The sequence below is a fragment of the Lithobates pipiens genome, unplaced genomic scaffold (assembly GCF_037356315.1).
Source record: "Lithobates pipiens isolate NorthernLeopardFrog02 unplaced genomic scaffold, aLitPip1_a1.2 Scaffold_10, whole genome shotgun sequence".
In the NCBI taxonomy this organism is placed as follows: domain Eukaryota; kingdom Metazoa; phylum Chordata; class Amphibia; order Anura; family Ranidae; genus Lithobates; species Lithobates pipiens.
In genome coordinates, this window is record NW_027507686.1 from 14,753,521 (window position 1) to 14,767,909 (window position 14,389).

The following is a 14,389-nucleotide window of genomic DNA, read 5'->3' on the forward strand; positions in this document are numbered from 1 at the left end:
AAACGTTTCCTTTCACTCATGGTTAGTGTTTGGCTGAATCCATTTATTATCAATCATCTGTTTTTACTCTTTTTAAATCATAATGAAAACAGAAACTACGCAAATGACCCTGATCAAAAGTTTACATACCCCAGTTCTTAATACCGTGTATTGCCCCCTCTAACATCAATGGCACCTTGAAGTCTTTTGTGGTATTTGTGGGTGAGGCTCTTTATCTTCTCAGATGGTAAAGCTGCCTATTCCTTTTGGCAAAACGTTTGAGATCTCCCCAGAGTGGCTCAATGATATTGAGGTCAGGAGACTGAGATGGTCACTCCAGAACCTTCACTTTATTCTGCTGTAGCCAATGACCGTTCGACTTGGCCTTGTGTTTTGGATCATTGTCATGTTGGAAAGTCCAAGTACGTCCCACGTGCAGCTTCCTGGCTGAGGAATGCAAATGTTCCTCCAGTATTTTATGATAACATACTGCATTCATCTTACCATCAATTTTCACCAAATTTCCTGTACCTTGTAGCTCACACATCCCCAAAACATCAGCGATCCACCTCCGTACCTTTCATCATAGACCTTGATGACTCCTCTCCAAATGAAGCGTTTATGGTTGTGGTCAAAAAGCTCAATTTTGATCTCACTCCAAATGACTTTGTGGCAGAAGGTTTGAGGCTTGTCTCTGTGCTGTTTGGTGTATTGTAAGCGGGATACTTTGTGGCATTTGCGTAGTAATGACTTTCTTCTGGCGACTCGACCATGCAGCCCATCTTTCTTCAAGTGCCTCCTTATTGTGCATCTTAAAACAGCCACACCATGTTTTCAGAGAGTCCTGTATTTCACCTGAAGTTATTTGTGGGCTTTTCTTTGTATCCTAAACAATTTTTATGGTAGTTGTGGCTGAAATTTTAGTTGGTCTACCTGACCGTGGTTTGGTTTCAACAGAACCCCTCAGTTTCCACTTCTAGATTAGAGTTTGAACCCTGCTGATTGGCGTTCTCAATTTCTTGGATATCTTTTTAGATCCCTTTCCTGTTTTATACAGTTCAACTCCTTTTTCCCACAGATCCTTTGACAATTATTTTGCTTTCTCCATGGCTCAGAATCCAGAAACATCAGTGCAGCACTGGATGAAAGATGCAAGGGTCTGTCAGGAGTCCAGAAACTCACTGACCTTTTATGCACACACACTAATTACAAACAAACAGATAACAGGTGAGGATGGTTACCTTTAATAGCCATTTAAACCCCTTTGTGTCAACTTGTGTGCACGTTATAAGGCCAAAATCATCAGGGTATGTAAACTTTTGATCAGGGTCATTTGGGTAGATTCTGTTGCCATTATTTAAAAAAAAGAATAAACACAGTTGATTGATAATAAATGGCTTCACTCAAATGCTAACCATGACTGAAAGAAAAGTTTATGTGTTATCATTCATATTCTCTGAAAAATGGCCAAGAAATCATAAATTCTGCCAGGGTATGTAAACTTATGAGCACAACTGTAGAAATACACTCCAGGTTCTCAGTATGAAACCTTAGCCAAGGTGGCGTTGCGTTTATTGTGTTCAACCATGCTTTATTGAGTGTGTGCCTCATACCTTCGAAGCTTGGCTCTTCCATCTTGCCGCTCCCTAGAAAAACACTGCTTGGATCCACTTTAATTTCCTTGTATGTGCCATGCGCCACCGTGACCTCACCATGTTCTGATCCGCTACTCATACGTAGAGTGAATTCATTCTGAAGCCGCTCCAAACTGACTTCACACCACTCCCCAGAATCCAGTCTGTGGCCCGCGAGTTTCACTAAGTAGTCACCATCGCCAATATTATATGAAGCCGTGAGGATTCCATGTACCACCTATTGGAAAGGAGGCAAAAATGGCTTCCTTCAATAACTGTCACAATTTTGCCAACATTTTAAAAGGAACAGGAGGTGTCATTGCCAGGAATTTTTCAAGGTGCACACAGTTTTGCATGGTTGCAAGGATTTTAAATTTGAATTCACGTACCAGCCCATCTCTGGGGGGCCAAGCTTGACTTTTGTAGGACAAGTCAAGATTTAAATATAACATCAGCTGTTTATACATCTGGTTTTGACATGGGGTTTTCAGTGACGGTAACCTCGGGTTTTGCGGGTTTTCATCATATGCTCAGTTTAGATTTCCAAGTGCTCTCCCCAACTAAGGACCCCTGTTCCTCCTAAGGCCATGACGCCCTTTCACTCAGTCTTCTAGGTTGATCTAGTAGTAGTTAGTCACATTCAACTGGACTTGTTCTGTAATGTCAAAGACATAGCTTGTCAAAGCCACTTCTTTAGTACTGAGAGTCAGGGAAATTCCTCAGTATTTATATCCAAATGCGTAGCACCAACACCTTGGTATAATTTACATGGAAAGGCAGATGTCATTGTCTAAGGACAGGAAAGGGGTGTGAAAATTGTGGAATCACCCTGTCCTATTTACATAATCGCATCCTTGGTGTCAGGTTAAATAAACATTAATCTGATGCGAATATTCGCTCTCACCCTCACTTTTTGTTTACTCTTTGTCATATCGGCAATTACTGCATGTAGCCTTTCTGCCGTTTAACATGTGCCCTCCAAGACTCACTCACATCCTTCTCTCTCTTCTCTTTCCTTAACTATCTTTCTCTTGTACTCTTCACCTGCGAAGTGGTCGCGCTCTTCCTCTTTCTCTTGTCTTTCTTTTACTCCTCTTTCTGAGCTCTTATTCTCTCAATGGGTGTGCTGGAGCACATTGTTGGATAATTATGCAGAACGTATAGTTGATCTTTTGAAACCCCTTTCAACGCTTCCTTACCAACCCCATTTGGGATGCTTTGAGGGTTAAGGTCCTACATCTTGAAAATCCTGGGTGTATCATATTTTGTGATACCTCTATATCCACCCCATTGCTAACACTAGCTCTGGACACTGTTAGCCCTTGTACACACGGTCGGAGATTCCGACGGAATGTGTCCTATCGGACCGGTTTGTCGGATAATCCGACTGTGTGTGGTATGCATCGGACTGTTTCCGTCGGAATATCCGACGGACCCAATTTTCCAACTTGTTGGAAATATTTTCCGACAAACTGGTCCGATAGGACATACTCCGATCATGTGTAAAGAATTTTGATCGGACACAGTGCCACGCATGCTCAGATCAAATTCCTACACCAAAGCTATTGGCTACTAGCCTGAATGTAGTCCCATCGTAAGGAAATTACATCATCACGTTCTGAATGATCGGATTTTTCGACAACTTTGTCCGACCGTGTGTATGCAACAGTTTCGGACAAGATCCAACGGACAAAATCTGACGGATTTGGTTGTCAAAATCTCCGACCGTGTGTACAGGGGCTTATACCCTAGATTGTTAATGGGAGTCTCAATTCTTGCTTAATTTATTCATACTGTTTTTTTTTTCTTTTGGTATTTTAAAAATTTTATAAATTATATATTTCCCTCAAAATAAACAGTAATTCTTTGATTAACACGGCTGAAGCAATAAATTGTTGGCAAAACTCAGGGATAGAGATGGTAAAATAGCGTTATATGTGGAAAACGGATGAGGTTGAAGGCCCCACTCCCATTCAGTGATGATTGTTAACCACTACAATACAGGGCACTTTCACCCCCTTCCTTCCCAGCCCAATTTTCAGCTTTCAGCGCTCTAGCGCTTTCAGTGACAATTGCGCGGTCATGCTACACTGTACCCAAATTAAATTGTTATCATTTTGTTCGCACAAATAGAGCTTTATTTTGGTGTTATTTATTCACGACTCCGTTTTTTTTTTTGCGATATAAGCGCAAAAATAGCGGAAATTTGGAAAAAAAACAATATTTTCTTTTTTCTATTTGAAAAGAAATCCAATAAAATCACATTTTGTTATAAATTTAAGCCAAAATGTATTCTGCTACATGTTTTTGGTAAAAAAAATTCCGTTAAGTGTATAATAATTGGTTTGTGTGATCACGGACATATGTACGCAAATGATCATGTACATATGTGTGCAGGTGATCACGTACATATGTGTGCAGATAATCATTGGGACATGTGATTTTAGTGGGACATATGTGGGGGACATGTTATTATTAGGGACATGTGTTTTTATTATTTGGGGACATGTATGTTTTGGGGACATGTGTGTTTTGGGGACATATGTGGGGACTGTGTTTGTACTGTGTGGTGTGTTGTGTGTTTACACTACACTGATGATCAGTGAGTAAAAAGCTGTAAAAAGCAGCCCATACTCACTGATCATCAGCCGGCTGCAGCGTTCTGCTCTCCTCTCCTCAGCGGTGACTTCCGTGTGAGGAGAGGAGAGCCGATTGCCTAGCAACCGGTTGTTTGTTTACATCACATGACGGCCGTGATTGGACACGGCCGTCATGTGATCAGGAGGGCCAATCACAGAGCCCTCCTGCCGATCTGAGATGTGCCGTGTCCGGGTGACACGAGCACATCGGGATTGCGCCGCTGCGCGGGCGCGATCCCGCTACTCCTGAAGGACGTTCCTGAACGTCCTATCAGGAGTAGACGGCTCCCACCCGGCCGTATATATGCATTGGCCGGGTGGGAAGTGGTTAAAGTTTGACGTAGATGGCCTCTTTGATGCCTCTTGCAAAACAGTTGGCTTCTCTGGCCAAAATGTGAACCTCACTGTTCCCTAAAGAATGTCCCCTTTCCTTAATTAGAACAGGGTGTTCGTGCCCCTTGGATATAAATGTTGGGGTATTTTCCTGACACTCATTGGAACTCAAGAAGTGGCTTGTGCAACTACAAAAAGTTTTTAACGTTACAGATCAAGACAAAACGGATGTGTCCAGGTGTAGGGACCAGGAACTGCCAGCTGAGTAAGCCCTTGTACACACGGTCGGAGAATCCGTCGGAATGTGTCCTATCAGACCGGGTCGTCGAATAATCCGACTGTGTGTGGTATGCATCGGACTGATTCCGTCTGAATCTCCGTCGGACCCAATTTTCCAACATGTTGGAAATATTTCCCGACCAACTGGGCCGGTCGGACATACTCCGATCATGTGTAGAGAATTTTGATCGGACCAAGTGCCACGCATGCTCAGATCAAATTCCTACATCAAAGCTATTGGCTACTAGCCTGAATGTAGTCCCATCTACGTCATCACGTTCTGAAAGATCGGATTTTTCGACAACTTAGTCCGACCGTGTGTATGCAACAGTTTCGGACACAATCCGACGGACAAAATCCGACTGAGAAAATCAGACAAATTTGGTTGTCGAAATCTCCGACCGTGTGTACAGGGGCTAAGACCAGAGAGATGTAAGCTTAACCTAAGGAAGGAATAAGACCAGGCTCAGGTACTCCAAGCAATGAGTTGGTTCCAGCTGCAATTTTTGAAGGTTCAATTTTGGTCTATCAATGATGCTTGTTACAGTCTGACATTAATGGCCTCTTGCAAACCAGTTGTCTTCTCTGTCCTCTAAAGCATTGGTTCTCAACCTCAGTTCTCAAGTACCTCCAACAGGCCATGTTTTCCTTCTTGCACAGGTGCTTTAAATCAGAGTCAATGGCTTGGTATTTTGGACAGCTATTTTATCTAAGAGAAATTCCCAAAACATGACCTGTTGGGGGTAATTGAGGACTGAGGTTGAGAACCACCGCTCTAAAGAATATCCTTTTTCCCTAATTGGTGAAGTGGCTTATATGAGCTACAAAACAATTCAGCATTACAGAACAAGCCAAACTGAACTACTACTAGATATACCATGGCCTGGAGAAATGAGAAAGTCCACAGACACATCCTCCATGTTGAGTGAGGCTGGGCGCAACATGCCCTGAACACTTAATGCAACATCCCAACACCAGGAATTTTAGTCTGAACTGTTTCAGTTTTCAAAATTGGAAGGTAAAGAAAGTTCCAGGTACAAATGTCAAAAACCCAGGACAAGCTGGAGCTGCCAAGTCTAAACACAGACCCCCATGTTTATGTATGCTGCCATTTTCTAAGTATGGAGCTACAGTTATTATTTTTGAACACATGTTATAGTAATGGGACCATCTCTAATATTAAAACATAGTGATGTGAACAGCTCCTAGGAACATCCACCAGCCCTGTAAGGAGATACCTAAATCTCCAGAACAACAGCCCTGGCCCTGTTTATTAAAATCAATGAAAAGCACAATGCAATCAGACAACAGAACGACTATTGGGAAAGTCTTCTACTTCCACCCACCTGCAGAAAAATGTACTCGGTCCTATCTCTGGAGAACAGGCTAAGGATTGTGCTGTGAGACTGACGCGTTCTCACCATTGCCTGGAAATGCGTCCTTTGTGGGTGAAACATGTGAGTGAACCTGTATTGTATCAAGCCGCCAGGCTGGAAGAGGTGTTCTGTATCATCTGTAGGATTCAGTCAATATCAAAGAAGAGAATAACTATTTGGCAAAATAATAAAAAGTAGCCAAAATGCATAACAAGAAACTACAGGATGGGATATGGGAATGGTGGGAGATTTACTAAATCAATTAAAGGAAGACACACTATGAAGCATTATCTATTGCAGCATCTGTATTATACTCTATTGCAACCTTTCCCAATCTTTTTGCCACCTCTGCTGTGTCTGGCAGTAGCTCTTCATGCTGAACCACCTGAAATGTTGCACAGCTCCGGTCTCATTCTTTGGACTTTCTTGCCCTTCTTGTCTCTTGCAATGAACCTTGAACTCTGCTCCTCCCATGAACTTTCTGATATAAGCCATGTCTTTGCACCTCCCATTTGCCAGATAATTGTGCTCTCTCCAGCCAATATCTTGCTCCTTTGCGTACCTGCAGCCTACCCTTTCTCCACTACCATACGTTACCAACCTTTGGCTTGTTCCTTGACTCCGCTTCCACTTGATCCCAACCTGCGACCACTTGTTACCAACATTTGGCTTGTTTACTGATGACACTTTTGCTTGACCCCTACCTGCTATATCTGCTACTGGACCTCGGCTTGCTCACCTCCTGGTGGGGTAATCTTGCGGACTGTGACCTGATACTAACACACAGCAAAACCCATCTCCACCATCAGGAGCTCTGGTGAATACCGGTTAGTACTTAGACCTCGCACCTCAGTTGAGCCCGTGTCATCTGCCGGGATAACCTCCTGCTGCACTTATCCAGTTGGTCGGTGGGAGACTTTCTACTGCTATAGCTGCTGGCCTCCAAGCCTGACTGCTGACTGTGACACATACAATGGGAATATGGCGTACACTGAGAGACACTCAATTTGAAATATGACAGAAAGGCTTCAGCTCCATCCCCTCCCAAACCATGTCCGCTAACACATTTCACCCATTATGGACTTAGACCTCCACGATTAAACTCATGATGGGTGAAATGCATTAGATGGTATGGTTCGAGAGAAGATGGAGCTGAAGTCTTCCTGTCATATTTGAAACTAAGTGGCTCATGGCGTGTGCTTCCATCTTCCCCTTGAATGGTTTTGAGCAAGTTGTAGATATAAAAATAGATAAAATAAAGAATATAGTTTCATAGTTAGTAAGGTTGAATAAAGACACCAGTCCATCCAGTTCAACCTGAGTGAGTGTCTACAATTGTCCCTATCCCTGTACATCGCACACTCACATCGGTCTCTACCCTCAAGGAGCCCACAATCCAAGGTCCCCATTCATATACCAGGGCCAATTTTGGACAGAAGCCAATTAACCTACCTGCATGTCTTTGGATTGTGGGAGGAAACCGAAGTACCCGGAGGAAACCCACACAGGGAGAACATGCAAACTCCGGGCAGGTAGTGTTGTGGTTGGGATATATGGCATACCTAGTGTATTTGACACCCCCCTACTCTATAACTCCGAATTACTTTCGCTATTAAACTGAGATATGTGGCCAAAAAAAAGAAACAGTATGAAAATTGTAATGTCCCATTAAGCTGGTTTTAGTGGAGAAAAGTTTCTTTACGTTGGTGGTGAATATAATAGTCCCATACATTGGTGGCCATTGGGAGAAAGACCCGCTTACATTATTGGTTCATGGAAAATGATCCCATTACATTGCTGACAAATAGGAAGGCTGACTCTTCTTTACAGACAGCTAAAAAGATAGCGGATGTCAGTGGTTAAGGAGAGACAAGGAATCCCTAGCAAACTCAGGAGGGACCCTGGTTGGGAAAGACTGCTCTAAAGTTAGCAGATAATAGCATCTTATGTTTACTTCCATATACTCATGTTGGGCCTCCCTTTCTAAAAACTATGGTCTTTATTATGGAGTTGCTCCCTCACACACAACCACCACAGTTCTGGAAAGGTTTTTCACAAGATCTGTGGGAAATTGTGCCCATTTGTAAGGTCAGGTATAGATGTTGGGCGAGAAGACCTGGCTCAGAATCGGTGGATCCAATTCATGGGAAATCCAACAAGCTCATAGGTGTGTAGATATTTCATTCATGGATTGCTTCAATCCAATGCCTGAATACTATTACCCCCTCTACTGAAAACATCCAACCCTGATTTTCACAGCTCCTTTCCAATTTCTTCCCAACCCCCTATAGCCACCTCTATCATTTCTCTTCTCCTCCAAGATAAAGGTTTAGCCGCTTTAGAGGAAAATGGATGGGCCCCATTTCCATCCCCAGCCCCTGCTACACCTCTTTCTACACCACTGTGCCTATCATCCAAATGACGCCGGACACAACGGAGCAACAATTGCATGATAGCCGATATATCAGAGGACATCTGTCAGAGTTGTAGACTTTCTTATTAGTAGCAGATCTGACACAACCTTTCTCTGCCATCGTATGGGCACATCTACGACACGTCACCATGATAACAATACCTCTTTCACATTCATGTCTATTGTCACCAGGAAGGCAGCCACAGTTGGAGGTTCCGGCATCTCCGCTACACCGCGGTGGAGTCTCACAAGGAGCAGAACGTGAGCCGATGAAATCACACAATGTGCAACCCGCAGAGCTGTTTACGGATTCCAGGGGGGCACCAAAGTCAAACATCTTGGTTATTAGCCATGTAAAAAAATAAATAAATAAATAAATAAATAAATAAGGAGCAAACATTGACATGTTCAGACAGTGAGGTTTCATAAATAAATATGTACATTTTTGGATCGTTTCAGTGGCCAAAGGATAGTTTTCCGCACAAAATTTTTTCAACACTACCTTTAACCTCACTTACCTGCTTATTAATGATAAGGTTACGTAGACATCCTTTAAAATGGGCCGATGGTAGGTGTGGATGAGAAGGAGATGCCTTAATCCCACCCAGCTGCAGAACATGGTGTGGATTCCAAAGTCTTTGAATAAAAAACACATAAAAAAATATAAAAATACTAGGAAATGTGTGCGGAAATGACTTATTCAATATGCAGACATGCTGGGAAATTCCCCTGGACATCTCCTCCAATGGATGCTCACTATGGAACAGGCAGCTGCAGGAGGAGACCATCAGAGGAACTTCAGGCTTCAAATGTATACAATTATAATTTTGTTCCTATATGAAGGTAATGCTGTATGTATTTTAATCTAAAGTCATTACATTGATGTTAAATATATTTTTAATATTATAATAGAAATCCAAACCAAACTTTTTTTTGTGAATTGTTCTCCTCCGAAGTCTTCCAACACACACGTTGTCCCTTTGTCTTCCAAAACAACTGTATGCTGGAAGACTTCAGGGGAAGATTTTTGGTGTCGGACTCCAGGAGATTACTCCAGTTGAGTAAGTGTTTAATTTACTTATTGCAGACATATTGCACATGCTTATTTTGCTAGAAAGGATATTTGGCTTGTGCATGTTGTAGGCATGTTTTGTAATACTTTGCATGCTTTAAATTGTGTTTTTTTCTGCAGTTGTATGTGCAGTTTTTCCTGTTTAGCAAAAGCCTTAATAGACTACAGAGGTCTGTTAATAGGGCTGCACCTTTATATAAGGCTACATACATTAGTAGGGGCATACCGCAGAAATTTCATAAAGTGTGGGGCAGTTGGATGAATAGGGAAACTACGGTAGCAGATTGCGTGGCACCTAATAGCACGCACGTGTAGTACGATTTAACATGTAGGTAATTGCCAGACATATCGTAAAAATGTACCATTGCCTGTTACTAAAAACAGGTTGCCTTATTATTACTGTGTTATTTTTTACTGAATGAGGGTCTGGAAGGAGGAAGAGAGAGTCGACGCTGAAGTAATGTAAATAGTTTATATGTGTGTATGGCCCGGGTTGGGTCTTGTGTATACTTGTGTTAAAAGCAATAAATAAAACTTAAAAAAAAAAAAAAATAGACTTACAGAGGTCTGAGTTTCCTTGGATTGTACCGCAAAGAACCTTTAAGCCCTTGTACACACGGGTCGGACATTCCGACAACCAAATTCGTCGTATTTTGTCCAACGGATTTTGTCAGAAACTGTTGCATACACACGGTCGGACAAAGTTGTCCGAAAATCCGATCGTACATAACGTGATGACGTTATTTCATTAGGATGGGACTACGTTCAGGCTAGTAGCCAATAGCTTTGGTCTAGGAATTTGATCTGAGCATGCGTGGCACTTTGTCCGATCGGAATTCTCTACACATGATCGGACAAAGTCCGATCGGATCATGTTGTCAGAAAATTTTATAGCCCAGCTGGAAAACTTGGTCCGTCAGATACTCAGACGGAAACAGTCCGATGGAGCCCACACACTGTCGGATTATCCAACAACACGGCCCTATCGGACATTGTCCATCGGAATGTCCGACCGTGTGTACAAGGGCTTATAGACACCAAGCAAAACAATTGGGGGCTCGTTCGGTGGATTTGCGCTAAAGTTCAACTGAAGCAGATCAGTTTTCTGTGGTGTGTTTTGTTGCTTTTGCTGGGAGAAGAAAATGCTGCGTACACTGTTTAGTAGAAGTATTAATACACTACAGAGGTCTAAGTTTCCTTGGCTTGTACTACAAAGAACATTTAATTTACACCAAGCAAAACATGAATAAAGTGAGGAAGGTTTTTTTTTTTTTTTTTTTTTTTGACAAAAGTGAAAAAAACATAATAATAATAATTATTATTATTGATATAATTATACAATAATTAAATAATATTATTATATAATATTTTATAAATTCAGTGTATTTTATTCTATATTATATTACATATTTATACTTTTTTTTTGCATTCTTGGTTTATGACATTTTTAGTACATAAACAAAGGAAAGCAATATGAAAATTACAAAAATCAATTGGATAAATAAACTATTCCGTGTATCACAAATAATGTTCAACATAATGAGAGCTGTTGAAGAACTTTGTAGGGACTCAAGCGAAAGTGGGAAAATAAGATCATCGTATAAGTTAAAGTAAGGCCAGATGTAAGTCAGGCAGGCAACGTTATAACTGGCTTGGTCCTGCCCCAATGTCAAGTGGCATCATGCACCTCAAGTGCTTCCTGTTGTATGGTTACAGGGAGGACCCCAACATGCCCATGCATTGTTTAAGGGGGTCAGGTGTGTGTGTGTGTGTGTGTGTGTGTGTGTGTGTGTGTGTGTGTATATATATATATATATATTTCATCTAGCCCCTTCCTCTCCCCAACCCGACTGTCCCTGGCCTGCCCCTATCATTTATTTAATTTGCGTTCTTTTCAGTCATGGAACTGAGAAAATTCTGGCATAAATAGGTGACAATTTTCCTTGTTACCTCCATTCTTGCATCATCTGTCCTTGGGCTTCGCACATTGCACGGTCCTCCGATAGAAACCTCTTGCCGACTCCCTCCTTCTCGGAAATGATAGCTGAACTACAATGGTCCAGGGTCAACATCACTGCCTAAAAATAAGCATGTTTTACACTAAGGGGTCTAAAAAAATAAATAAATCACAAATAATCCCAATAATGGGTCCAATATGTTTCTTTCCTTTGGTCCTCAGCTCCATCTTGTGGCCATAATGTGGTATTATTACCATTAAAGTATTTCAGGAAAATTCCACATTATGGTCAATAGATGGAGCTGACGATCATGGGAAATAAACATATTAGATACGTTATGCTGAGACATTCGAGTAGCATTCTTTTTTAAATAAAAAATTAAATAGACCACTTAAAATATAAATAAGGCCAATAATTTTTTTGTTTATATTTGAAAAGGTTGGAGAATTCTATCATCCTAATTTTTTGCAATTTTGTTCTTCATTTTCTGTGCCAGAGGCCCAGCAGAAAATTAAGGTATTTGTTAAGCCACTCTAACCTGTACACACCATCAGCACTGCCTCCTATTGTAGTGTCCCCTCTGTGTTTGATTTATAAAAAATAAATGCTGAAAATACCTAATTTCACTGCCGAGATTGCGATCACATGACCAGCCAGCTTTCTCCTTTCCTCCTCAGAGATGCAGTGGGCGGGGCTGAAATTCCCCTGCTGATGTCAGTCTGGAGGAGGAGAGGAGGAGGAGAGGGCTGGAAGGTCATGTGATCGCAATCTCTGCTCCTAAATTAGGTATTTACAGCATTTATATTTATAAATCATTCACAGGGGGGACACTGCAATAGGAGGCAGTGCTAATGGTGTATACAGGTCAGTGTTATGAGAGCAGCAGGAGGGGGAGGGGTGATCACACACAGACAGAGAGGGGAGGAGAGAGAGGAGGACATAAGAGCAGAGAGGAGAGCAGATAGCAGGCTGCTGATGAAACTGACCACAGTGGCAGGGCTCAGCAGCCCTGATACACCGTGGTCAGTTGACAGAGTGGTGGGGAGAACCTGGCAGGATCAGCCAGGTTTTTTTTAAGTGTTACAGGGTAGCCAAATGACACAGGACAAGCACTGTGTCATATACCATGCTTAAAGGAGCAGGATCCATTTTTTATTCAAATGCTTTAAAAGAAATCTCTCCAAAGTGAATTCTCGTCTTAGACAGTTGTCACTTGAAGAGGTGTCCCCATTGGTACACTTCCCCTTTATTCCTAATCCAGGGACAAATATAACATTTTGGATTTTCCATCATTTTCTATTTTGCCCTCCAAGACAGGGATGAATTCTCCCAGCAGGCATTGGGGTGAGGGAAGAACAGCAATGAAAACCTGAAATGGGTTCTTAGGCTTGGTTCACACTTACAGGTGTAATGGAGTGTGTGTGCGTTCCCAAACGTCGGGCGTAGGGCAGCCCATTTAACATGTTACATCAACTCGATTCAAGGAGCTGATCAGCGAGCAAAATCTAGACTTATCTCCCTACACAAGTCATATTCCACTCAGTTATCCATTCTCTTGCCTGGTTAGTCTGCAATGTCCATACTGACTTTACATCTGTTCAGTCCATTGGCCTGCACCTCAATCTACAGTGTATAGCCCACTACCACCACACTCTGTGCAGGGGTGGCCAGCTTTCATAAAGCTTGCAAATGGCACAAGGGCCCCAACGCAGCCGGCAAAGGATCCATACTGAGCACTGTATATAGGTCATTAATTTGGTTTTAACCGTTTCGCACTGTTCCAATTTACAGGGCGAGGTGAGAACAAAGGACCCAACACTATTAGTGCCTCCTGTAGGGGTAGTCCTACATCTGCTTCAACCTGATTTCCTATGTGCGGAAAACACAGAATAATAAGCCCCTGACTCTTCCAAAAACGTGCCGCACCATTCTCCTGCGATTGCATATGTGTGGGGGGTACCATTAATAATTTGTGGCACTGCCCCATGTCTGCTAAATGTTAGTGCCTTTCTCTGCTTGTCGGGAAAGTGCGTGATATTTGCACGTATTCCCAACACGCATAGATGTGAACCTAGCCTAATTTTTCAAAAATAGGTTTTGGTTTTAGAGATATTTTAATTGTACATTTCAAGTTCCTAGAAGAGTTGGGCTCCAATTAAAAAAATAAATAAATACATGTGACAGCGCTACCCACGGGAACTAGTCAGATCGCAACTGTCACTTTTTATCGCAGAATAAAAATTCAAAGAAAAAACGTGATTGATTGCTGCCAGCAATGTCTCCTTTGTGCATAAATCAGCATCCGTGTAATCGCATTTCTCTGAGCACTCTGAATATTAAAGTCGTAGTTAAAATAAAAGACTCACCTTGTTCCTTAGTTTGAGGTCTAGTCGATGCCAGCTGTTGTCGGTCACGTTCACACTCTCTGGTAACTGGAGTTGTAACTGGGTGCTGCCAGCTTGTCTGATTGTGAGCCTTAGAATGCCCTGTGTGATATCTACAGAGGGGAAAAAATGGGGGAGATTTACTTAAAACTGGAGAGGCAAAATCTGGTGCAGTTCTGCACAGAAACCAATCAGCTTCCAGGTTTTATTGTCAAAGCTTAACCACTTGCCGACCATGCTACAGCCGAACGATGGCTACAATGTGGTCATCCAATTTTGGGAGGCCATCTACCTACCTGTTATAGACTAGCAAAGCAGCTTC

At 42.1% G+C, this 14,389-nt stretch overlaps 1 protein-coding gene across 1 annotated transcript in view; it reads right to left on the reverse strand.

Moving 5' to 3' along the window:
• The window catches only part of LOC143927509 (neural-cadherin-like), a 189,547-nt gene that overhangs the window by 7,625 nt on the left and 167,533 nt on the right, over positions 1 to 14,389 (reverse strand). Inside the window, exons 24-29 of the mRNA XM_077451614.1 lie at positions 14,050 to 14,180; positions 11,676 to 11,803; positions 9,172 to 9,289; positions 8,816 to 8,990; positions 6,211 to 6,377; positions 1,593 to 1,851 (exon numbers count right to left, since the gene is read on the reverse strand). Coding sequence (XP_077307740.1) covers positions 1,593 to 1,851; positions 6,211 to 6,377; positions 8,816 to 8,990; positions 9,172 to 9,289; positions 11,676 to 11,803; positions 14,050 to 14,180 — 978 coding nt within the window. The remainder of the gene's footprint in view (positions 1 to 1,592; positions 1,852 to 6,210; positions 6,378 to 8,815; positions 8,991 to 9,171; positions 9,290 to 11,675; positions 11,804 to 14,049; positions 14,181 to 14,389) is intronic.